This window comes from Cynocephalus volans, chromosome 3 (assembly GCF_027409185.1).
Source record: "Cynocephalus volans isolate mCynVol1 chromosome 3, mCynVol1.pri, whole genome shotgun sequence".
In the NCBI taxonomy this organism is placed as follows: Eukaryota; Metazoa; Chordata; class Mammalia; order Dermoptera; family Cynocephalidae; genus Cynocephalus; species Cynocephalus volans.
The window spans coordinates 67576246-67602885 of NC_084462.1; the positions used below are offsets into that span (position 1 = coordinate 67576246).

The 26640-nt window shown below is 41.7% G+C and overlaps 1 protein-coding gene across 2 annotated transcripts; it reads left to right on the forward strand.

The window, feature by feature from the left end:
• The first annotated feature begins 685 nt into the window (after positions 1 to 685).
• ADPGK (ADP dependent glucokinase) lies at positions 686 to 26128 on the forward strand. Of its 2 annotated transcripts, none has more exons than XM_063090748.1 (7): positions 686 to 957; positions 8280 to 8505; positions 12294 to 12356; positions 17872 to 17992; positions 21055 to 21251; positions 21916 to 22014; positions 24601 to 26128. In XM_063090748.1, the coding sequence occupies exons 1-7, from the start codon at positions 725 to 727 to the stop codon at positions 25153 to 25155; spliced, it is 1494 nt and encodes a 497-aa protein (XP_062946818.1). In that variant the 5' UTR covers positions 686 to 724; the 3' UTR covers positions 25156 to 26128. The 2 variants fall into 2 exon arrangements, with proteins under 2 accessions (XP_062946818.1, XP_062946819.1); XM_063090749.1 differs by having other exon boundaries at positions 24604 to 26128.
• Positions 26129 to 26640: the final 512 nt, after the last annotated feature.

The following is a 26640-nucleotide window of genomic DNA, read 5'->3' on the forward strand; positions in this document are numbered from 1 at the left end:
GTGCATTTTTCTGAGATCGTTAAAGGGAACAGCGCCCCCAAAGGGGTTATTTTAAGGTTTGAACGTTGAAGCTGGTCATCCAGACGAGGAGGGTCTCCGCCCCCGCCAAAGGGGCAGAATCCCCCTGCCTCGCGTGTTCCAAGGGCTCTCTGCAGCGCTGCTGCAGTCTGAGCCGATTCCTCCCGGGAGCGCGGGGCACAGGGTCTGGAAGACGATGAGTTTAGTAAATGATGGAGGATGGGCGGAGGGATAGATTAAAATGGAAGAGTGTGATTCGTCCCAATGCAGATGCCGACTGGCTCAAATATTAATGCGAGGTTTGCCCGCTAGTCCGTTTCGTTTCACTGGGAAAGCAAACGTATTTCCGCCCCTCTATGGTGGGGTGCAGCTGGAGTTCCGGGAAGGAGTGTAGCGCCCGGACGGGCACGACGGCCTTTGTCAACTCACCCCCGAGCCCAAGGCCACAGTACCACACCACCAATTGCCAGGATTCGGACTGACGAGCGATCCCCCCCGCCCCGCCCCTCGCCCCGGCGCCCCGCCCCGCCCCTCGCCCCGGCGCCCCGCCCCGCCCCTCGCCCCGGCGCCCCGCCCCGCCCCTTCGGGAGGTCCGTGGCGCGCCAGTGTGGCGTAACGCGTGTGTCAACGTCAGCACGCGCCAACCCCGGAAGAGGCGCGGGCCGGGGGAGCAGTCGCATCTTGCGGCTGCTGCGCCAAGTTCCCAATGGCCCTGTGGCGTGGCTCTGCGTACGCGGGCTTCCTGGCGCTGGCCGTGGGCTGCGTCTTCCTGCTGGAGCCGGAGCTGCCGGGCTCGGCGCTGCGCTCTCTCTGGAGCTCGTTGTGGCTGGGGCCCGCGTCTGCGCCCCCGGGACCCAGCTCCCCCGAGGGTCGGTTGGCGGCCGCCTGGGACGTACTCATCGTGCGGCCGGTCCGGCGCTGGCGCCGCGTGGCCGTGGGGTAAGTGCCTGAGGGGCCTTGGTCTTCGGGCCTCCGAGGTCCGCCTTGGAGGTCGGGAGGCTTGGGATCTGCGAGGTAGACCACGCGCGGAAACAGGAATTCCCGGGGCCCTGCAGGCGCTGGCGTCCGTGCTGTCCCCTTGGAGAGAAGCGTCGGACCTCTGGGAGGAGCCCTGCTTGTCACTGCTGCAGGGACTCACCAGACTGCTTTTTCCACTCGGCTGGCCACTGCGCCCTTCTTTCATCCCCCTAATAGTTTCTTGCGAATCCCACTCTGCCTGACACCTTCATATTCGAGCCTTCTTCATCGTTCCAACTTTCAGCCCCTCCTGTTCCTCTGGCGACTGCTTTTTTGCAGTCAAAGATGCTTAGTCTTACCCAGTTTGACGGCACTCTTCCTCTTGCTTCTGAACTTGGAGTAGTCTCTGCCTTTAGCTACCGACTTTGTTTCCTTATGCCTTGTTTTCCTTTCTTAACGCCGTACAGTTTGGAGACCACCACTCTACTGAAACTCCACTTTGATTTTCAGATTGAACTGCTTTTTTAGTCTTGATTAGGAACTCTGTGCAACCTTCTACTCGTTGAACACACCTTTCTCTTTGAAACTCTTTTCTTCCCCTCACTTCAGTGACATTGCATATTTAAGGTTCTGCCAAATCACAGTTCCTCCTTTTCCTTGTACTCCTCCCCGGTAATTATTACCTTCCCGCAAACTTTAATCTATCTCAGTTGGGCTTGACTTTCTTACCATCAGCTCAAAGAAATCACACAAAAGCAGTCCTTCTCCCAAGTACCCTATTGCGTTCTGTGAGTTTGGGGGCCAGGAGGGGTAAAATACAGCAAAGTTATCCTGAAGATTAAATGAAATAATCCAGGTAATCTATCTAGCATGGTGTCTGCTTTTAAAAAGGACTCAAATGTTAGCTAGTATTTTTTATATCAGCACATTTATTGGTTCTTCATTATCTCTGTTTACCTCTTTCTGGTTCAGGCCGTTTTCACCCACCTCCTTATCAACTTCTTAATTGTCCTCCCTTGCTTTATGTGCCTTTATTCAACAAATATTCGGCAACTATATAGTTTGTGTCTGTTTTGTGCTAGGTTATGAGGATACAGAGATGGGTAAAGAAATCCCCGCCACATTTGTTGGAAATAGATATATTCATTATTGGATTAACCTGCTTGGGCTGCTAGAACAGAACACACAGACTGGGTGGCTTAAACAACAGAAATTTATATTCTCACAGTTCTGGAGGCTGAGAGTCCAATATCAATGTGCCAGCAGGGTTGGTTTCTGGTGAGGCCTCTCTTCCTAGCTTGCAGACTGCCGGCTTCTTTGTCCTTCCCGGCTTTTATTCTGTGTATGCACACTCCTGGTGTCTCTTCCTCTTCTTATACTCACATGGACACCAGTCCTGTTGGATTAGGGCTCACCCATATGACCTCACTTAACTTTAATTACACCCTTTAAAGGCCTTATGTCTAAATATAGTCACATTGGAGGTTAGGACTTCAACGTATGAATTGAGGGGGTGGGGCTTGCACAATTCAGTCTATAACAGTTATGAAAAGTGCTTTGCTGAACTAGTGGTAAGAACAAGGTAGTCTTGGTGTCCCAAAGAAGAATTACTAATTTTTCCCAGGATGGGGTACTTGAAAAAACTCCATCTGAGAAGGTGATGTTCCATTTACTATTGCTATATAGCAAGTCGCTTCAAAATTTAGTAGCTTAAAACAAGTCATTTTATTATCTTTTATGATTCTGAGATTTGACTGGCCTCAGCTGGCAGTTCTCACTTGAGATCTTGTGCAGTTGTAGTTGGATGGTGGCTGGGACTGGAATCACCGTAAAGGCTGGTAGTTAGAACCTCACCTGGGGTTTTCATCTGAACACCTACATATGGCTTCTCTATGTAGCTATTTAGCTTTCTCACAGCCCGGTGACTGGGTTAGAAGAGGGAACGTCCCAAGAGGACCAGGCAGAAGATTTTTATGACCTAACCGTAGAAGCACATGGGGTCCCTTCTACCAGAGTCACAGGTCCACCTGGTTTTAAGGGGAAGGGACATAGAACATACCTTGATGGGAGGAGCATTAGTGTCACATTGTAAAAAGGACATGTGGGATGGGACATCTTGTGACCATCTTAGAAAATATATCCTACTACAGTGACTTGCGTGGGACAGACCCTAGAGAAGAAATAAGATTTCTCCAAGAAAAGGTGGGAGAACAAGTCCATCTAGGTAAGAGAACCAAATGTAGAAAAGTACATGGTTTATTTGGGAACAGAAAGGTGGCCCAGTGTGGGGGCAAGAATCTTATGATAGAGAAATGTAAAGAGATGGTGCTGAGAATGGAAGGTTGGGCCAGATTGCAAAGGGCCCTTTATGTCAGGGTAAGTGATGGGGAAACCAAAAGGTTTATAAGCAGGTAAATGGTGCTGAGTTCTTTGTTGAGAATAACTGGTAGATTTTTTTTTTTTTTTTTTTTGGACCAGTAAGGGGATTGCAACCCTCAGCACGGTGTTGACTGCACCACGCTCAGCCAGTGAGTGCACTGGCCACCACTATATAGGATCTGAACCCGCGGCCTCAGACCTACCAGCGCTGCACTCTCCCAAGTGAGCCACGGGGCCAGCCCAATAACTGGCAGATTTTGAGCAGTGGTTCTAACTTGTTTTACTGCTTCGTATCATTCTTGTGGGTAGCAACAATCCATTGGTAACATTTCTCATTACCCAAAGAGATTTTTAGGCTAAAGATGGGGATATAGGAGGGATGGGTGGGAGCAGGTGCAGTACTTGTACCAGAATCTCATTTTGGTGGTGGTTGGGGGGTGGGGGGTGTTGTAGTTTGACTTCTCGGGAGAACACAACACATTTTCTCTCTCACACACACACTCAAAACACCCAATTTAATGTGATTCATACATAAGGAAGAATGTTTTGAGATCCTGACACTGGTTAAAAGGCCATTGAACAGTTTGGGTGAAGGGTGAAAAGAGCCCGAACCATTGCTTGGCAATGGTGATAAAGAGGTGAGATTCAAGAGAGGTTTGGGTAACAGGTTGGATATGGTAAAGAAAAGCAGTCAGAAGTGACAGGTTTTTAGTATTGGGTATCTTATAACAACCTTATGAAGTAGGCAGATTACAGGTATTATCATCCAGTCTTCACAGGGCTTTGAAACATTGATTTGCCCAAGATCACACAGCTATCAAGTGCCAGAGGTTCAACTTAAGCCTGGTCTTTCCCATTTCTGGTTCCATGTTCATACCACACTGTTGCCAATAAGAGAGATTTAAGAAAAAAGAAACAATTTTGTGGAGTAAGGTAAGTTGGATTTCAGAGGAAGAGATGAGAAGCCGGAGTTTAGGAGTATATTGAGGAGCAGGGTTAAGGATTTTGGAGATATCAGCATTTAGGTTGAAGCCACCATTAGGCTGAACCCAGAGAGACTGGATAGGATCATCCAGGAAGAGACTAAGAAGAGAAAGTAAAAATGTGAGGGAGGAATTTTGGGAGGCACCAGCATTTAAGGGGCTGGTGGAAAAGAAACAGAAGGATAGGAGGCGTTTCATGAAGATGTGGTAGTGGGCTCACATCATTTCTAGGACACATGATTGCTCCCCGGCTTCCAAATAGGACCCTGGTGCCTATTGCTCATTGGGTAAAAAATGATGAAGTTCATGTAACTGGCTTCACCCCATCCTTTGAAACCTATCTTGCTCTTCTCCCCTGCACAAATTCTTCATTCTAGCTAGATTAACATTCTTACCGTGTTCATTCATACACAAGGTTACTCTCCTCATCCACAACTTTATGTGTGCTCCCTACATGGGCTTCAGTACTAGATGAGTCAAAGTTTGCATTTAGGCTTCTCCAGTCTGTGGCCTTTGGAATGTTAGCGCCCAGCCTCACTTTTCTCAGCTGAAAGCAGTGATGACTAATTACCCATTTTACAGCGTTTTGCAAATTGGCCTAATCTATCTGAAAATGCTGCCAGGTCTGTGGTGCTTCATAAAGATCGGTCTTCCTTCTCTGTCCAGCTGTACCACCTAGGGTTCAGCCCAGGGACCACTGTCGCAGCCATTTTTGGTTTTTCTACAGTCCTCTTTCTTGGTGATTATGATTAGCTCTTGTGATATCGGAGGCACATAATGCTAAAGCTAGAAAGAACCTTAGAAAACATTTTACAGATGATGAAACAGAAGGGAAGTGATAAACATTATCCTCACCATTTGAGGAGGCTGCTGTCTAGAAGGAAGAACTGTCCACTTCGGCCCTCCCACCCTACCCCGACAAGTCTCTGATAACACGCCTGGAAGCCAAGGCTTCCAGTGTCCTCTCTGCCAGTCTCCATAGCCTCTTGTTTTGGCATTCAGCATTATTGCCTTGCCTTACTTTCCAGTTATTTCATTCTCCAAAATCACACTGTTACCTTTTATACATTTCTTACTGAAGAGCGAAATTCTACCTACCTGTCAAATGAGCATGATTTTGTCTTCTGGTTCTTTAATTCCATTTCTCCCTTTATTTCCCCTTGATAATAAAGTGCCTTAGGTAATGTGCTTGTTTACATTTTGGATTCTATTGAGTTGAGGTAAGGGCAGAGACAGATTCTTGTTCTGGTTAAAGTAGCGTAAAATATAGCAAGAAAGTACGTGTAAAAGTACTTAGGTTGGCATCTGGCACATAGTAGATGTTCAGGGTTTTTTTAGTTATAAAAAGTTATCAAGTAAAAATGTTTCCTCTGTAAGACTGTCTTTTTCCCCCTAGTATTCCTGACATGATTAGGTGGGGGATGGAAAAGTGCTTCTATGGTAGTTACATTTTTTAAACTCAAAATTAGTTCTGTTTGGTTTTGTCTTGTGTTGAAGATTATGCTGAACTTTGTCCTTTTACTTTTTTGTTGTTGTTCACTTGCAAACTTCAGCTTTCCCCATTCTCATCTTTAAAGAGTCAAACTGTTTAAGTTCTCAGCAGAACTAAATATGGAAGTGATATGTTTACAGTTTTTAAGTTGTTATTTTCAAATAGAGGTTTCCTTCTGTTTCTGAACTCCTGCTCTCCAGACTCAGAAGCCAAATATATTTGGATACAGTTTTTAGATAGTGTCCTCCTCCTTAGTAAGGATCCTTTTATTAATTCTTGCAGGAAATACAGTCTTGCCTCACCTAACCACAGGGGTATGTTCTGAGAATTGCATCACTAGGAGATTTTGTTGTCATATAGACATCACAGAGTATACTTACACAAATCTAGATGGTGTATCCTACTGCACACCTAGGCCATGTTGTAGAGCCATTATAATCTTATGGGACCACCGTTGTATGCATGGTGGTCCATTGTTGACTAAAACGTTATGCTATGCATGACTGGTATCCTTCACTATACAAACTCTCACTCTGAATCTAATGGAGACTGAGAGCCAGGAATACCCATATTCCTATGGAGATTCTACCTTTGAGACATGTCATGTTACATTCAGTAGAAATAAAGGGCACCTTGTATGAGGTGGGATTGAGACCAGTTTGCAAGGTGTGTTTGGTTTATTATAGTGTAAGGCTGTGAAAGGAATGTGTTTTAAAACATATATTTAAGCATATGCTGCATGCAAATCAGTGTGTTTTATGCACTGAAAGATATAGTAACTCTTAGATTATGCTTTTCCAGTTGACCAAAGTCACTATATGTGTCTTTGATTTTAAAAGAATAAGAAAATTTGACCATTTAAATACTCTTGTAGGCAGAAACCTTTTCAGAACATAGGAGGGATCTTCATAAGTTCAGGGAAAGATTTGCATTATCTTTTAATTCCACTTTTCCATGAACTTTTTGAAGTACACTTGTATATCCATAGGGGAAGAATTAATAAAGATCCTTATGAGGCAGATACAATCACTTTGTGTCATCAGGAGGGACGTGTCTCTTTCTTACCCCTGTAAATCTTCCTTAAGTGATGTAAATAATATTTGGCCTTTTTAAAGTTATGCTGTTTTAAAAATTATAAAAGTAATACATGCTTGTAAAAACTAATAGTATATCTAATAAAAAGTCCTCTCCTTTATCCCAATCTCATTCCTCTTCTTAGCTTTGCCACCATTAATAATTTGCTGCGTTAATTTCTAGACCAAGAGATTTTTGAAGGGGACTAGAAGGGAAACTTCATAGCTTTATATTTTACACTAAAATCCAATCCATTGGGCCCTCTTTATCAATTAAGTTTACCTTCTGGTTTCAGAGATACTGAGAATTAACTCTGAAGCTCAGCCACCCTTATCACTAGAAGCTGTCTCATTTGCCCTGCTGAGAGCTTTGCTCTTCTCAGAGGCTGGGAGCTGCCCATATGGTCATCCAGCCCCACTGGCCAGAATGACATCCCCAATGGGCAGAGACAGGAATAAAGGTGACTAAGACGAGGAGGGCAGGAAGACCTTATCTAGCTACAGTAATTATTTCACCCTTCCCTTTAAAAGAGGGATGACATAAGCAAAGAAACACTGAAAATATGTTTAAGCCACAACTTGCCCATGCACACATAGGAGATGCCATGCCAGACAACCTTAGTACTTTATAATTGCCATAGAGCCAACCAGGTGATGCAGCATTAGCTTCTCACCAGCCCTTTAAAATTCATGGATCAGTCCTGTGGACACCTGCCAAGTGATGGGTTGTTACAAGGCCACAGGTGTACAAAAGTCATTAAAGCACTACTCAACTCTAAGACAGTTCAGCTGAGAGTGTTCAGGCATTTAGGTATTTGGTGTATCTTACCACCATCCTCAATTGTCTTTAAAGGAATGTGTCTGATATTTAGCTTTTGACCAAGATGTACATTTTGCTTACTCTGTTCCTAAGTACACGTTAACTTAATCTTCACAAAAGCTCTGTGTTAAATACTCATATTATGACCATTTTATAGACGAGGAAACCAAGACAAAGAAATTAAAAGTGACTTACCCAGGACACACAGCATGAATCCAGAAAGTTTGGCTCTGCTAGTATTTTCTCAGAAATGCTACATTTTTGTTATCATGATAGCTTTGTTCTGAAATGCTAAACAGCTATCTTCTAACTTTGTAACTGTTGTAAAAGTTGGCCAAACTATTGAAAAAGAGTCCTGTGTTCTAATTCTAATAAATACATCCACAAAAATCATTTTCCTTTTGCCACCTGCTATTGACTTTCCAGTTCAAGTTTTAGATCTACTCCCTGTTTTTCTGTTTGAATACAGTTCTCTGAACCAATTTCCTGTTAGTGCAAAATAGCTGCCTGGTGCTTCTGCTTTTCTTTCTTTCACACTCTTTCCTCCTTCCTTCCAGAGTCAATGCATGTGTCGATGTGGTGCTCTCAGGGGTGCAGCTCTTGCAGGCACTTGGTCTGAGTCCTGGGAATGGGAAAGACCACACCGTTCTGCATTCAAGGAGTGATCTGGAAGAAGCCTTCATGCACTTCATGGGGAAGGGAGCAGCTGCTGAGCGCTTCTTCAGTGATAAGGACGCTTTTCATGACATTGCCCAGGTTGCATCAGAGTTCCCGGGAGCCCAGGTCTGTTCCGTTCACCAATAGTAAGTTAAGATAGGGTGGGAAAAGGTGCCTTTTTTATATGATTCCTAAGAAGCAACCAAGCAACTTTTTGCCCTGAGATAGTGATCATTGGGAATATAATTTTGCATGTTTTCTCTTTTTATAAAACTATATATGTGACCTTCTGTTAACTCTGCTGTTTCTAGTCAGTTCAATTCAGCCAGCACTAATGAAGTATATTTACTAAAATTTTAGTTCTGATTTATCCATTAAATTACACTTTTTGTGTGTGTTCCCAAAGCTTATGATAGAAAAGATATCTACTCCTAATTTGTTTTAGTTGTAATGCTTGTGGCTGATAACTTACAGCAATCTTAATATGGCTGAATCCTTCCTGAACAGAAGTACAGAGAACTAGATCCAACCTCTGCATGGGAAGAGGGGAGGGTGGGTCCTCCTCACCTTTATTCTGTTGGTCCAGAGCAGGGTTTCTCAGTGGGGGCACTATTGATGTCTTGGGATGGATAATACTTTGGTGGGGGTTGTCCCATGCATTGTAGGATGTTTAGCAGCCTCTCTTGCCTCTGCTCACTAAATGCATTCCCCTTTCCCCATTTGTGACAGCCAAAAATGTCTCCAGACATTGTCCGATATGGCAAGAGGGGGTGAGCAAAATCACCCCGAAAACTGCTGGCCTAGATTGGTGGTTCCCAGATTTGAGCATGCATCAGAATCACTTGGAGGGGCTGTTGAAGCACAGATTCTTGGGTCTAGTCCCAGAGCCCTGATTCAGTAGATGTGGGATGGAATCCAAGAACTTACCTTTCTAGCAAATTTACTGGTTAATGCTATTGGTCTGAGGACCTCATTGGTCTGTAGGGTAGATAACCTGTCAGAGATACCTGTCAGAGATAAAGAGAATCTTAGTAGTCCCAAACTCACCTGGTGATCATAAACAAAGCCCTGGTGCCTTTATGATCCATATACATCCTCAAGGTCATGTGGAGTAAAAGGCATCGCTGGGGCAAGAGACACAGCCATGGCCCTTCCCACCTCACCCCAGCATGCCTGCTGCTGCACGTGCCCTCATGCCTCTTCTTCCTTTTTTTCTATTATGTTTTTTTAAACCCAGTTTTCAATAATCTCCTCATTTACATCTGAGACCTTCTCAGTATGGCCTTCACTGTCCATATTTCTATCTGCATCCTGGCCACCACCATTTAACCAGTCTCTAAGACGTTACAGACTTTCCCTGGTCTTTTTGTCTTTTAAGCTTTGACTAGAATCTGTGTTTTTTCTAGCCTGCTCCTCCAAATTCTTCCAGCCTCTGCACAATACCCAGTTCCAAAGCCACTTCCATATTTTTAAGCATTTGTTATAAGCAATACCCCACTTCTCTGGTACTAATTTTCTGTATTAGTCTGTTTCTGTTGCTTATAACAAAAATACCTGAAACTGAGGAATGTTTAAAGAAATGGAATTTATTCCTTACACTTTCAGAGGCTGAGAAGTCCAAAGTCCAGGGAACACAACTGGTGAGGGCCTTGTTGGTGGGTGGTGACAGCAGTGCAGGGTGTCACATGGCGAGATGGCAGATGGCTTGAGCAGAGCCCTCATGCCTGTTGAGGCTGAGTTTTGGTTGGTTGGTTGGTTGAGCATCTGTCCCCAGCCCTGCCTGCCCCACCTCCTACACTTCTTCCTCACCTAAAACCTTCCTTTGACTAGGCACTCCAGTCTGGGTCTGTGGATCTATCAAGGGAAGCTCTTAATACCATTTTTAATTGGTACCTTTTACAGGCAAACCTTTATGACCACTTTTATTTTGATGACTTTTAAGATTTTAAAGTTTTTTGTCCTTTGAAGCTGCCCATTTCAAATGAGTGTGGGTATTACCTGGATGAGTTTCTAAAGAAGAAAGCAAGTTGTTAAAATTTCAGTTATGATCATTTTGACAGCTTAGTTCAGTAGTGAGATTCTGATCTCTTATGAGAGAATCTTGATAGTTTTAATGACGGTGTATATACTGCTCAAAAGTCTTTATGATCATGGTATTTATTTTTATTTATTTGTTTTGGTGGCTGGCTGGTGTGGGGATCCAAACCCTTGACCTTGGTTTTATAGCAACATACTCTAACCAGCTGAGCTAACTGGCCAGCCCGATCATGGTATTTAAAGCACCAGTTTGATTCCTATTCTGTTCTCTTCTTCCTTGATCCTGTCTTTTATTTCATAATGGGGAAAAAAATTCTACAGAAACTTTAGCTTTTTGATGGCTCTATTTATTTCTTAATATTGTAAAACCTAAAATGTATTACTTACCTTTGACTAGAGTGACACTTCAATTTGGTGCCTTTTCCAACCCTATAAGGCAGATGACTGATAAACTTCTATAAACTATAAGGCGATTGACTGATAAACAACAGTTAATAACCAGATAAGAAAACTCTGAAATACACTTTGTAGGTATCTTAATATTTCCCCCCAAGATTTTTTAGTGAATAATTCTAGCCATCACAATTAAAGAAGACATTAAGGCTAACATGTTAAAAGGCCAAGTTTCAACCTACATAGCACAGAATGTTTTAAATTTATCTATAGGAAGCTGTTACTGTTCACCTGAAATCAGAGGTTGGTCAACAGAAACCATGCGATGAAAGTGATATCTAGCATCTAGAATTGTTCGTTTATCTATACCTCTCCATGGGCTGAGGACTAGGGAGGTGGGGTGGTAACATTCTACCCAGGCAAGACTATTAATTAGACTTCTCAACCTTCAGAATAGAACAGCAGCCTTATCTCCTATTTGCCAGGTTTCCAAGGCACATGGATATATCCTTAGTCAGCAACATGGAATACCAGCCATGAATTATCTGCTCTCCAGGTCCTCAGCTAGAAAATATTGTGCTATATTAGGGCCTGTTACCTTATTTCCCAGCAAATCAGTGTGTTTCTTTTTTTCTCGAAATATAGTCACAAACATGTACTGAGCATTCATTACAAGAAGACAGTCCCTGCACTGAGGAGCTAGCTGTGTGCCCAGATGATAATTGCCAGTCAGACAAGGGCTGTGTTAGAAAGTTGTTCAGGTTATAGGGCTAGGAAGGGATCTGTAATCCTGTTTGGGGAAGGCAGTTGTGGAGGCTGAGGTGTCAGTGAGGAAAGGAGAACAGAGGGCATTGCAGAAAAGGTGACACCGCAGGCAGCTAGTTCATGAAAAGTGATCAGTGGTTTACCTAGTGTATAAGAAGTGTAGGTCACCCTACTGGAAGGAAACAGCATGCATTAAAGGCACAGAGCTGGAGAGGAAGGCTGACTTAGAGAGTTGCGAGTAGGGTGTGGAAGGGAAGGGCAGGAGATGGAGGTGGAAAGGAAACCATGGGTCAGATAAAGGACCTGTGTGCCTCACTTAAGAGTTAGATTTAAGTTCACTATTGTATTTGTTGAATGATTTTCAGGAGAGTGATATTTTTTTATTTAAGAAGGATTACAGTGTAGAAAATAAGATTCATCCACACTTTCATATTTCCTATATCTGTTCTGCTGCCTGGAAGCTCAGAGCCAAATTTGATCTACGGTTATGGCAATCATACTAATTCTTATGGTTAGCATATTTATTCTCTTCACTTTTTCTTATTACTCATTGTCTATTTCTGTGTTTTATTAACCTCATCTGTGTGTCCTTTGTTGTAAAATCACCTCAAAAAACACTTTTGGGGGAAAACTATAAATTAATATTTTAAATGAAAAATTAAGCTTGGGTAATATAGTTGTGCTAAAATACTGTCTAATAGCCTTGAACTATCTTACAGCACTATGTAGGAGGAAATGCAGCTATAATTGGACAGAAACTTGCAGCCAACTCAGATTTGCAGGTAGGTGAAATTCCCAGATTAAAACCTGTGCTTTTCACTAGCGTTTTGATAATTTTAGGAGCAAGGATAAATGTTGTTCCTTGATTCAACTTATCAATCACGTGCTGTTTGCCAGATTTTCTAATCGTTGCAACAACCCTGTAAAGCTAGTTATTACTGTTGATGGTACTGTTGTTGTCCTTGCTTTCTATATGAGGAAGCTTGAGGCCTAGACAGGTTCACAACTGATAAGTAACGGAACTAGGATTCTGATCTAGGCAGTCTTTCCCAAGAACCTATGATCTTAAGTGCTGTATCCTCTAATGGCTAGGAGCATGAGGGCTCTGGAGATAATAATACCTAAAGCTGGGGATTATGCAAGTGATGAGAGAAAACATAGTTTACTATGTTGGTAAGCCTAGATCCAGAGTGTTGAAAAATGAAAGCCACTATATGGGAGTCAGCAGAGGAGTCTTATCAAGTCTTAAACTGTTTGGTTTAAGTAGAATTAACATTATTGCTGTGTTTAAAATAACATCTGAGTAAGATATTTCTTTTTCTATAAGTGGAATAGGTCTGAGGGGGAGGCCAGCAAGGAGGTTATTGCTGTTGTACTGTAAAATGATTAAGGTTTGGATTAGAGCAACCAGAAGAGGAGAAACATGTATATCTAAACCTACTACAACGGAATCACTAGCTTGGCTAGACCACCTGTGGGGAAAAAGAAGAGAAATTTCATGAAGATAATTCTGAAATAAATAAACTTGAGAGGTGCAGAATGGTTGTGGCTGCTGACAGTAGAGAAGGGATCAGCCTAAAAATTGAATTAGGGGTCAGGGGGTCGGAATCAAAAGCTGGAGACAAACTCAGTAATAGGGATCAGCAATTCGAGGGGAAAAATTCATGTGGAGCCACACTGTACACCAGGAGATGGATGTGCTTTACATATAGAGAGTATATTAAAGTGAACATTCACATTTTAATAAGAGTTAAAGTTGTCATGAAATATTACAGTAGAAAATATAGATTTTTACAGTCATTATCCTTATAAATAGTAATTAACTCCCAAATAGAAAAGAGTAGAATTCTGTTCCAGTGCTGACCTTTTGGAAATATTACCAGCTAATAGGTAGAAGAGAGGAAAAGATCAATCATAAACTCTTTAGAGATTGCCCAGGCCCTTCCCATCAGAATTCCAGTTTTCATGGGTCCATAAAAGGCCTCTCTCCTGATCCTGAGAAACAGTTCTGGCCTCTGCTAGGAAACACACTGGAAGTCATGGGAGAGTACAAGATTAACTTTTCAGTATTGACCTCTCCTGGGACCGGCATTTGTTCCTGATCTCTGGTGAAGCTGGGCCTGGGACCAGTCTGATTGGAAGGCATTCTGATAAAACAAGTCTGGCCTTGGTAGGAGATTGAGGAAAGAAAAGGATTATTTGTTACTCAATTCTCACAACAGTCATATGACTTAATGATTTTAAAGATAAGAAAGAGGTCCAGAGAGACTAAGTAATGTGCCTAATGTCACCTAGCTAGTAAAAGGTAGAGTCAGGATTTAAACACCAGGCTCTGCTGTTACTTCACTGCCCTATACCACTCTCAAAGAGATGCAGTTTAACTTGCTGAAATGCTTCCAGCATGGAGTGAGTGATCATCTGAGAACTATCAGAGTATGTTTCAAAGGTAATAATAATAGCTAACACTTACATAGTTATTACTATATACCAAGCACTATTCTAAGTGCTTTACATACATATGAACTTATTTAATCCTCACAGTGCTCTATAAGGGAAGTCCTTTTATTATCCCCATTTTGCAGGTAGGGAAAATGAGGCATGAAGAAATTAAAACTGCTCAAGGTCACATACCCAGTAATGAGTGGAGCTGGGATGTGAACCCAAGAAATCTGGCACCAGAGTCCATGCTCTTAATAACCATGCTGTATTGTATTTCAGAAATAGACCCTGGTGAATATAGTAAAGGCGGATGTAGTGGAATGGTGGACTAGAAGCCAGACTACAGGAGAGGAGCAGTGCCTTTAAAAAATAAATTTGTGGAATTTAGACAAGAATTAGGAATAGATGTTGCATTATGTCAAATGCTGCTTCTGCATTTGTTGAGGTGATTATATGTTTTTTGTTTTTTAGTTTGGTATATGATAATTACATTGATTTTCAACTGTTAAACCAGCCTTGCATCCCTGGAATGAACTCGACTTCTAATGTATTAATTATTGTTTTTACATATTGGTGGATTCAGTTTACTAAAATGTGTTTAACATTTTTACAGTAATCACAATAATACATTGAACTTTCAAAAGGAGAGAATAGAACTGAGGTTACCAGAGGTGGGAAAGGTGGGAAGGGGCAAGGGGGAATTGTAAAGGGCCACAAAAAATGATTACATTGTATAATATTGAATATACTAATTATCCTGATTTGAGCATAACATATTGCACACAGGTATTGATAGTCAACTCTGTACCCCACAGATATGTACAATTAACTATGTTTCAACTGAAAAATAAATACATAAAAATTTTTAAAATTTTACATCCATTTCCGTAAGGGATGTTGGTCTTTATTTCTCTTTTTTTGTAATGTCTGTCTGGTTTTGCTATCAGTGTAATATTGGCCGTATAGAATGAGTTAGGAATTATTTCCTCCTCTTCAATTTTTTAAATAGAATTTGTATAGAATCGGTATTATGCCTTCCTTAAATATTTGTGGAATTCACCAGTGAAGCCATCTAGGCCTAGAATTTTCTATGTGGGAAGATTTTTAATGACAACTTTTATTTCTTTAATAGACATGTAGAGAAATTAAGATTTTCTGGTTTTGGTAGTTTGTGTCTTTCAGAGTATTTGTCCATTTCATCTGAGTTGTTGAATTTATTGACATAAAGTTGATAATATTCCCTTATTCGTTTAAGAGCTGTAGAATCTGTAGTGATGCTATCCCTCTCATTCCTGATATTGGTCATTTGTGTCTTTTTTTCTTGAGCATTTTTTAGAGATTCATCAATTTTATTACTCTTTTCAATAAATAATGAGCTTTTGGTTTCATTGATTTTTCTCTTTTCTTTCTCTTTTCTATTTCATTGGTTTCTTCTTACTTTGGGTTTAACTTGCTCTTTTTCTAGTTTCTTAAGTAAGAAGCTAAAGTCATTGATTTGAGGCCTTTCCTGTCTATGAAACAGGTGTTTAGTACTATAAGTTTCCCCTTAAATACTGCCTTAGCTGTAACCTACAGACTTTGTTTTTATTTCAGTTCAAAATGCTTTCTAATTTCTCTCTGATCTCTTGAGATGCACTGTTTAGTAGCCCATTCATGGACTATTTAGAGTTGTGTTATTTAGTTTCTAAATATTTGGGCATTTTCCAGATATCTTCCTGTTATTGATTTCTATTTTAATTCCATTGTGGTCAGAAAATATGCGTTCTATTACCTGACTCCTTTTAAATTTATTGAGACTTTTTTATCGCTCAAAATGTGGTCTATCTTGGTGAAGTTCCATGTGCACTTGAAAGTTTTTCAAGAATGTACTGTTTTGGGGAATTTCTATTGTTGGATAGAGTATTCTGTAAATGTCAGTTAGGTCAACTTTGTTGATAGTGTTGTATAAATCTATATTCTTTCTGATTTTCTGTCTACTTGATCTATCCATTATTAGGAGGGGGTGTTGACATCTCCAACTATAATTGAACACACTTGTCTATTTCCCTTGCAGCTCTGTAGCTTTTTGCTTCATGTATTTCAAAGCTCCATTATTAAGTACATTAATGACTATTATTGCAGTATATTGTACTTCTACCTCACACTACATTGTTAGTATTTTTCTTTAAACAGTCAATTATATTTTTAAAATATTTAAATAACAAAAGTAATCTTACGTAGTTATCCAGTGTAACCATTTCTGGTGCTCTTCGTTCCTTTGTTTAGATCTGTATTTCCATCTGGTATCATTCTCCTTCTGCCTGAAGGACTTCTAACATTTCTTGTGGTGTAGATCTGCTGGTGATAAATCCTTTCAGGCTTTGTATATGTGGAAACTCTTTTGTGGTAATGTACTGAGGTATTTGTAGGGCTTACTCAGTTTATTCATGTTTCTTAGGGATCACTGACCTTGATATTGTTTCATATATCTTTCCTGGTTTTTGTTGTTGTTTCAGGCAGGAGAGTAACTCTGGCCCTTGTTATCGTGTCTTAGAAAATACCAGAATTGGAAGAATTAGAGAAAGGAAATAGGTAGGGACAAGACTTTTCAGAATTGCCAAATAATGGGTGTGTATCAAGGCGGAAAGGGGTGAGAGGTATATTTTTACCCAGAAGTTTGGATTTCTTAGGTATCTCTTTACAAAACAGTATACAAATAAGCAGTTTAGTAACAAGTAAAAATGCCTTTTGAAGCTTTTGAACAGGGCATATTAAATCTGAAACAGTGTTTATAGTCTCTGGGGACTTTCCTTTAAATCCTGGTCCATGCACTCATTGTGCTGTGGTTTTCAGTCTGTTAACCTGGCCTTCACTGGCATGGCAGAAAAAGCAGCTTATTGAAACTAAGGAACAGCAGCAGATGTGAAATGGTTTCTAGAACGAGTAGCTGGGGGAGGCCCAGCTTGGAGCTGAAGAAAAAGGTTTTGGAAGAGTTGCAGAGCACCTCTCCAAACTCTAAATTGAGATGCTCTTTGATTCTCATATTTGAAAGGCTATCCTATTCACATAACAGTTAAGTATGGTAGAGAGCTTGATCCCACAAATTAGGTCACCTGGTTGTTCAGGGTGTGGTTTTTCTATACTGTGTAAAATTCAAGCAATTGTTTTCATCTGTAGCTTTAGGCAAACAGCATCCCATGTCTGTTGTGAGTGAGTAAAGAAAAGAGAGAAAGTGGGGATAGGTTGTGTCTTAGTCTGCTTGGGCTGCCATAATAATAAAATACCATAGACTGGTGGTTTAAACAACAAATAATTATTTTCTCATAGTTCTATAGCCTGGAAAGCCCAAGATCAAGGTGCCAACAAGATTTGGTTTCTGGTGAGGGCTCTCCTCTTGGCTTGCAGATGGCCGTGTTATCACTGTGTTCTCACATGGCCTTTCCTTGGGTACCAGTCCCATTGGATAGAACCCCATCCTTACGACCTCATTTAATCTTAATTACCTTCTAAAAGCTCTATCTCCAAATCACAATGGGGTTAGGGCTTCAACACCTGAATTTGGGGGGCACACACACATTCAGTCCATAACAAGAAGATGGAATACAGCAGCTGCATAGGTACCTACCTAACCACTGTGACTTGGGTCTTTTGTCAGCCTCTCATTTCTGAGTACATTATGACCATACCTTCTAGAGGCCTAAGCCCTGCTAATAGCCTTTCTACTACATACCTCCAAACCAGGAGCTTTCAAAATTAGATTTGGGTTCCAATATTTTGTAAAATGAATAAAATGGCCTGAAGGTTCCTTATCAGTTACTGTTCAGTTTCTGTGGGAGAATGATTAGGGCTTCTGATAGATTTCATGTTGCTTGTCTCCAGGTTCTTCTTTGCGGTCCAGTTGGTCCAAAGCTGCATGAACTTCTTGATGACAGTGTGTTTGTTCCACCAGAGTCATTGCAGGAAGTGGATGAGTTCCACCTCATTTTAGAGTATCAAGCAGGTAAGGGAAATGAGTAAGTACTGGTGGTAAGACTAGTCAGGGGCCTGCGTATTGGCAGATTGGAGGATAGCTATGCCAGAAATTTATCTTTGTAAATGAGCAGGATCCTGTTCTTGCCATACCAAAGGTTTTCTAACCCATTGGTTCTCCTGAGCTAATACTGGCCATTGTCTCAAGGAAGAGTGATAGAATATTACAATACAAAAATTCCCAGATCTATAAACAGTTGATCTGTAGGAAAGCAAGCATCTTGAATAAAAATGAGAATGTGTTAAGTGCACATATATAAAGCTTTCTTTTATTACTAAGGAAAGAGAAGGGCAGGTGACATCTGCTCAACTCTGTGCTAGGTTATGCCTTATGCCTTTCTGGCTGTCTGTTCCATGCTTGCTTATGATTGATTCCAGGCCTCTGGCAACTTTCTTTGGAGCATTTTAGATTTTCTTAGGTGTGTGAGTGGAAGTCTTTTGTATTTAACATCATTTATATTATTTTCCATTATATAATGTTCTACCGTTTATAAATCCAAATCCACTCTATTCCACCCCATCCCCAGCAGGTTTTATGTGTTACCCAGACTAGCGATCTAATTTTCAAGAGGATCTTAGATACCTGGACATATTTGATTCTGTGTATTTCCTGCTATATCTTTCCCTTTGCTAAGAACTCTTGGGTTTCTGATTTAATACATTATTAATTCAAGTTAAAGACTCAAACATCTAAACAGACTAATTGGCACCTTAAAGCAGTACTTAATATCTTTCAGTGAACTGCTTCTAAATCAGTTAAGAGAGCCTCACCAACTAGAGTAATTAATTTGAATATAAGATATGAAATATAGGGCTTCTTGAAAATGATGCCTTTCTCCAAATAAAAAAGGAATTGTTCTTTCTGGTTTCCTTTTGGGTGCTTACTTGAATCAGTTGAGAATTTAGGAAGGACAGGGTCTGAAAATTAGGGACACAATGTTGAGGTAGGTAATTCATATTTAATGATACACAGGTTTTGAGTTTCTCTCAGTTTTAGTTTCCCCAAATGGGAAGAAAGAGTGTTAGTTTTTTACTGCCTGAACATTGTGGTGAGGATAAAGAGGTTAGAGTGTTTAAGCATTGTGAGCTGCTTGAATGGAAAGCATGAACATGACTGTTGACTGGAAGGGTTGGGAACAGCTAAAGACAGGCCTGTGCTGCCACTTCCAGATTCATCTCACTTCCGCTTCTGTTGGCTCCAACAGCATGAATGGGGGACCGTTGCACTTCCTGGTTTCTGTCCTCCCTGGTGACTACAAAGTGGAGAGAGGGTAGTGTCTTCAACAGGACTGCTGTTGTATTTGACAGCTGTGCCTTTTATGTAGCTAAGGAGATGGCACAGCTTATCTTGAAAGGAATTGTCTCCATACTTAGGTTAATAAAAAAGCTTTACACTGCATTTTTCCTTCCTATGCCTTATTTTTCTTAGCACAAAGCAGTGAACTTCCATTAAGTTTTATGTGAAGTTACCTTTGTATATGTTCCAGGAGGGAACCTAGTCTGGTGATGGCAGCCCCAGTCAGCTCTCTTAACAGAAATCCATCCCCAGCTTCTTTCTAACCTAGGTGGGTAAATTCCAAGAGGATTTGTCAACTTTTTTTCTCGTTCTCTTCTACAAGGCCTCTCTTGAGAAGCCCATTTTCAGGCTTGAGCTGTGAGTCCAGTGAGTCTCTACACAGAGGTTTTGCTGACTTGCTGGATAAATTGAGAGAAGAGATTGCAGAAATAAATCCAAATCTTTGTGAGAAAAGAGGGGCATTAACTGCTGTTGTAGGCTCAGTTTCAATCCTTTTGCTTCTCAGGCCACTTCAGCAGTCCTGTGTCCTGTGGGAACAGGGAGCAGCTCTGCACATTCCTCCTTGTTCTTGCCTTCTGGAAGCCTGTTTATTTTTGCCTCTGTCACTTCCCTGAAGAAATCAATTATTTTGATTTCCTTTTTTCTCCTAGGTTAATTTAGGGTCATGTTTCCTAACAGTGTCACTATTTAAGGGTTTGGACCATGTCCTGCCCTATGGAGAATATCAGTGTAATGTATTTTTCCTGTTGTATAGACTCTTGTTAATTTGGCAAATGTTAGATTTGGAGTTCACACCCATACTTTTTGTTGTTGTGGGCAGTTAGGTCATCAGTCTGTTCTGTTATTCGCTTGTTCTTTTGCTGATTCATTCACATGGCTATGTGCCAGGCGCAGTGTGAGGCAGCGGGAATATGATGAGAGCAGATGACACAGGGCCTGGCTCCAGCTCACAGTTTATTGCAGGAGATAGACACTTAAACAAATTATTGCAAAATCATGTGCCCAGTCCTGTAATAAGGTACAGTGGTGGCCCCAGGAAGGAAGTAATCAAGTCTGTTTGAATGTGGTAGAGTTAGGGAAGCCTTCACATTTAGGAAGGAGGTAGCAGTTAAATTTGGTCTTCAATAGTCATTATTACAAAGTAACTTGCACAGAAGCCGCTAGAGCAGCCAGATATTCTTACCCTTTGGATCAAGTTCCCAGAAACCAACAGTGGGCAGCAGGAGGAGGAGGGGCAGTCAGCCTGGCTCTCAGGACAGCAGCCTACTTAGGTTCCAGCTAGATGAAAGGTGCTCAGGGCACTGCTATGAGGTGGAACATGCTTTGAAAAAGGCAGCCTGTCCTATCTGCATGGACATGCATGGTTTGCACTGTATACTGGCATTTGGAAGTCATGCTACCACTCTGTAACTGTGTGTCCTGTGTTTAAGAGCTAAATGGACAGTAGAGCTTTCCTGAAACTCAAAGGTAGACCCTTGAAAAAGGCATATGGCACCCGTACTGTTTCTGTTTCTTTGTTGGATTTGAGTTTAGGTTTTTGGTTTTTTCTTTACCGACCACCATCCTGGATGCCATGCTCTCCTTAGACCATTGTAGCTAGTGTGCACTCAGCCGAAGCCAGCCTCCTCAGAGCCCAGACTCCAGTGAGGCACCTGCAAGTCTCCCCCACCCCCACACAGCTAGGAGACTTAAAGCCTCTTCCTTTTCTCCCCATTGTGTTGACTGGGCTTTTCTAGGGGAGGAGTGGGGCCAGTTAAAAGCTCCCCATGCCAACCGATTCATCTTCTCTCACGACCTCTCCAACGGGGCCATGAATATGCTGGAGGTGTTTGTGTCTAGCCTGGAGGAGTTTCAGCCAGACCTGGTGGTCCTCTCTGGATTGCACATGATGGAGGGACAAAGCAAGGAGCTCCAGAGGAAGAGACTCTTGGAGGTAATAGCACTGTTACAGAATTTTACAGATCTTAGCCGGTGTTTTTCTTCAGGTTCCTGCCTCTCTTGGCCTCTGTAGCTTTAGCTGCCTTGTCTTCAGTCCTGGCCTCCCAAGGACATATCTTGGCAGCTGACTGTGAAGCTTGTTTCTCTCCACTAAGGCCCCTCATGGTATCCTTTCAGGCATGGGCAGTGGCTTGAGTAGGACAGGTCAGAACCTCTTCTTGCCTGAGCCTCTGCATCCCATGCTAAACTGAACGTGGCTGCAAGCTGCAGGGTGTGTAGTTGTGTCCTCTGTGTTATTCGTATCATCTCACTTCACATCAGCTCTGCTGTGGTTCCTGCACGTGTGTATGGATGTTGAAGCCAAGTGACTACTCAGTTTAGGTCCCAGGAAAAGGTTGGCGACATGAACATACAGGGACAGTTCTTTGTCCTTTCTGATTCTGTAACCCTGATGGCTCTTTGCAGAGCCTCGTCTTCCCTGTTGGGAAGAGTATCCCTTGACCACAGAGGTGATGGGGACCCACATTGCTTGTAGCTCTCGTGAGGATGCAAAGAAGGTAGTTAACAGGAGGCACTGCCTCTCAGGACCTGATCTTTTCTTTCCTCCTGCCTGACTTCTTTCTATTTCTAATGGCCATGTTGTCTTCTTTTCTTTGCAGGTTGTAACCTCCATTTCTAATATCCCTACTGGTGTTCCAGTTCACTTAGAGCTGGCCAGCATGACCAATAGGGAGCTCATGAGCAGTATTGTGCATCAGGTAACCACATGGGCAGTACGTGGGGCCATCCTCTAGCCTTGACCCTTGTAGGGCTTTGCAGAGAAGCTCCTTTGTCCTGTGGGACCAGGCATTTGGGCTCAGGGACTGGCTCAATGAGATATGGGTGTTGTGTCATCCAGATGTAAATCCATGGGGATACAATAAGGATCCAGGATTGTTCTGGAACAGGATCTCCTCCTATGTTAGAAATACGGCAGTGTAACTATAGGTTCACGGGTCATAACTTCTCCGGAACAGGGAAGTTGAAAATGAATGGGTTTTTCAGTAGAAGGAAAAAAACGGAAAGCCCGGCTCAGCTGCTTTTAATTGAACTTCAGGAAGCTCAAGGAAAGGAAACTTTGGGGGAACTTTACTCCCCTACCACCAGGCATCTAGGTGTTCAGCTCCTGCCTCTTGACAGTAGCATTGATTAGGATTAATCCGAGTGAGTGAGGCTTAAGAACACAAGCTTCAGAGACCTGGGTTTGGCATGCCAGTTTTGCCACTCACTAGCTTTGTGAATTTAGGCAAGTTATTTAACCTTTCATTTTACTGTTACTTAACCTTAATTGGTAATATACTCAATATATTTGGTTCAAAAACCAAAAATATATTAAAAGATAGTGAAATATCTCCCTCCTCCTAGTTCTTCCCCTTCCCCCACCTTATCCACTCTTAGTAATCTCATTAGTTTCATCTGCATCCCTCTAGAATTTTGTACATACATAAGAAAATATGACAATATATTCTTTTGTTTTTTTAATCTCTTTTTACCCTGTTCTGCACTTTGTTTTTTTCCACTGAATGTATCTTAGAGATCTTTTCTGTATCATGACATGGAGAGTGTCCTCAGCCTTTTCACAGCTACTTGGTTAAAACGAATGTGTGGATGCACCTCAGTTTCTTCAGCCTGCAGCTAGATGGACATTTTGGTCCATTGCTATTGTAGGTTGAATATATCTTATCTGAAATGCTTGGGACCAGAAGTATCTTGGATTTCAGATTTTTTCAGATTTTGGAATATCTGCAGAATACGTACCAATTGAGCATCCCTAACCCAAAATCTGAGTGATACATCAGCACTCAAAAAGTCTTGGATTTTGGAGCATTTTGGATTTTCAGATTAGGAATGCTCAACCTGTGTACACAATGCTGCAGTGAATAATTTCGTACATGATTTTATTTAGCCTGTGAGCAAGTTTATATGTATAAATTCTCAGAAGCAAAATCGCCAGATTGGAACATAAGAAAGCATCTGTAAGTTTGAGATTGCCAAATTGCCCTCCATGAGAGTTGTACCAGCTTACTTCCCAGTAGCAGTATTTACAAGTGCTAATTTCCTCATATCCTTGCCACCAGAATGTGATTAAAAATTTGCATTTATGTAAGTCTGATAGTTTTTTTTAACAGACTTTATTTTTTAGGGCAGTTTTAAGTTCACAGCAAAATTGAGCAGAATGTACAGTTTCCATATATATACTCCTTGCCCGTCCCCACGCCCAGACAGCCTCCCCCACTATCAGTATCCCCTACCAGAGAGGTACATTTTTACTGCCAATGAACGTACATTGACACATCACCCAAAATCCATAGTGTTTTCAGTATAGTTTTCATTTGCATTTCTCTTTTGACATTGAGTATCTTTTTACTTTTTTAAAAACAAGCCATTTTTATTTCATTTTCTCTGTAACTGTCTACTTAACCCTTCTGAACCTTAGTCTGTAAAGTGGAATTGGTCCCTCTTTCCCTCAGAGGGTTTCAGTAAAGAATTGGATAAAGTAAACCTTTAGCTCAGAGCCTGACACAGACCATGCAGTAAATGAAGGCTGCTCTTACACCAAGAAAGGTATAGGCCATTAATTTTTTTTAAAAACTTTATGTACACATACATACACATACACATATATACAGGTACTGATCTGTCCTGCAAAAAAACTTTCACCTTGCATGTGGATCTCTGGTTCTAAAGAGAGAAGTGCTGAGTAAGAAAGTGAGGTGACATAGAGGTTCCCCATAAGATAGAAAATAGGTTCAACAGCTCCTGTTTGGTACCTTTTTACACAATGTTATTACTAAATGCACAGTCCTAACTCAAAACCTGCTTAAAAAGCTTAGCTCTAACATGAAACTATATTCTTCTTGCTTCTTGCTATTGTGTACACAGAACCATTGTGACAATGACTATGTTGCTAGGGTCTTCTCCACTTTACTGTTATAAAGCCTGCTGACGTTCAGGAACTAAGAGCCATATCCCATCAGTAATAAAAGTATTGGCAAAAGCTAGGCGTCATAGAAAGAAATACAAAATACGTACACCTCTGCCATTTGTCTTACAATGGCATGTGACAAAAGACAGGGTGTGAAATGGTATTACTGCAACTTTCCAATTTCTCCCAAATCAAAACGAAGGTGTAGATAAAGTTGTAATAGCTAAAGCAGTGACTACAGGGGCAGGGAATCTTGTGTTAAGGAAGAAAGATGCCTGCCTGCCTGGCTTCCCTGTCATTTAGTTATTGGCTGTGTCCTAAGATATATTAGGAGTGAGGTGACATCCATCAGAAAGAGACCTGTCATTGTTTTTGTTAGCAGGTCTTGCCTGCAGTGACTTCCCTTGGGCTGAATGAACAGGAACTGTTATTTCTCAGCCAGTCAGCTTCTGGACCTCACTCTTCTCTCTCTTCCTGGAATGGCGTTCCTGATGTAGGCATGGTCAGTGACATCCTCTTTTGGATCTTGAAAGAACATGGGAGAAGTAAAAGCAGAGCCTCGGACCTCACCAGGATCCATTTCCATACACTGGTCTACCACATTCTGGCAACTGTGGAAGGACACTGGGCCAACCAGCTTGCAGCCGTGGCCGCAGGAGCTCGTGTGGCTGTGACACAGGCCTGCGCAACAGAAACCATAGATGCCAGCCGGGTGTCTCTAAGAGCACCCCAAGAGTTCATAACTTCCCATTCGGAGGCAGGCTCCAAGATCATATTAGACCCAAACAAGCCAGTAGTAGAATGGCACAGGGAGGGAATATACTTCCACTTCACACCAGTACTGGTATGTAAAGACCCTATTCGAACTGTGGGCCTTGGAGATGCCATTTCAGCTGAAGGACTCTTCTATTCAGAAGTACACCCTCACTATTAGGAAGGTTGTTGTGGGTAATTCTTCTGAGGAAAGAAAATTAGCCAATTTAAGAATTACAGGAAGAAAGTGGTTTGGAAAATAGGATTGGGGTGTCAGAACTGTTTCTAGATCTAATTGGAAGATAGCCAAAGAAACAACAGATAAAACTGTATCAGATACATTCCAGCCTGTTTGTGATTACATAAAAACACTTCAGGTTTTAATCAAAATTAGCTATCTGAATTTATGTTTTTTATGTTGTGTGTTACAGGGGTAAAAACTCAACTTTCAAATCCCCAATTTGTGCGTCATCAAGTATTTTAAGCCAAACTCTTCACTCTCAAGAGCATGTCAGCTGGAGAAAGCAGTTCCCTGTTTGCCCACTTCAGAAGTGCATGCTCACTCACCCGCAGTCCTAGCCTCTAGTAGAGCCTGCTGCGAGGTTTTTGTCTCTCAGCTCACTGCTCATGGGCAGAATCATGATTTCCATTCAGTGTTATAACGATAGTATTTAATAAGCATACCTTCTCAGTTTTCTGCTCTCAAACTTGGGACAGATTGTTTTGATAATGCACAGGAGGGATTATGCTTTATGATCACAGCAGAGGCTGGGGAACCTTGAGGAACCTTTGAGGGAGTCATTCATTCTGCAGTTGTTTGGAAGCTTGGGTGGCACTGTGAGCCGAAGGACTGTGCCTTCCTGCCCTGGCTCCTTAAATTTTAGGCTGGCTGGTCAGAGGCTACTGTGTCTTGGGCTCAACCTCATTGCCCAGCTCTGGATGTGCTTTCTGCGATAGAAGACTGATTTTTGTTCATTTCGAGCCTTTAAGGAATTTGCTTTTACAACTGGAATATGCTTCTGTGTATATAAAAGATCATGTATGTTTTATATTTTCATTGACCCATCCATTAAAGAGTTTGACCTCATAAGAGGCCCCAGGATCATGAATAAATTTGTCATGCTATATATTTATTTTTATAAATCAAGACTTCTGCGTGCTTTTAAATGTATTAAAAACAATCGACGTTTCAGGAATCCTAAGTCTTTCTGTAATTGATTTTGTTTCCACCATTACTCTGGAACCAGATAAAATATGTCATTCTGATCTTAACCTGTAATTTACATGTTACTGTGCTCTTGAGGTGTCTGATTATTTTGTCTTCCCCATCACTGGGTTAGACAGTCCCTCACACTGAGCCTGAGCTATAGGCCTGTCCTCTGGGGTTTAAAATGACAGCAGATACCAGTATGAAGTAGCCAAGTTGAAGGTGAATTGGAGCACAGTGGTTTGAAAGAGCGATGAGCCTTTTCAGTTTGTTCAAAGGGCAGTATGGACCTGGCAGCTGGTGGCAGGCCTGTTCAGGGGTCTAGTGCAGGAGTCATGATTTCACACCAAGCCCACAGCAGCAGCTTCTAGAATCTCAAAGCTATCTCAAGTTCCTTATTAATGACTTCCCCCTCCTTGCTTTGGGTAAAAAGGAAAGTCTTGATTACTCCAAAGAAAA

Excerpts from the sequence above, each read along its gene's own strand:
- ADPGK (XM_063090748.1), top strand. The coding sequence starts at position 725 with ATGGCCCTGTGGCGTGGCTCTGCGTACGCGGGCTTCCTGGCGCTGGCC. Across the intron at positions 8,506-12,293 it reads CAGAGTTCCCGGGAGCCCAG|CACTATGTAGGAGGAAATGC; the intron begins GTCTGTTCCGTT and ends ACTATCTTACAG. Across the intron at positions 17,993-21,054 it reads CATTTTAGAGTATCAAGCAG|GGGAGGAGTGGGGCCAGTTA; the intron begins GTAAGGGAAATG and ends GGGCTTTTCTAG.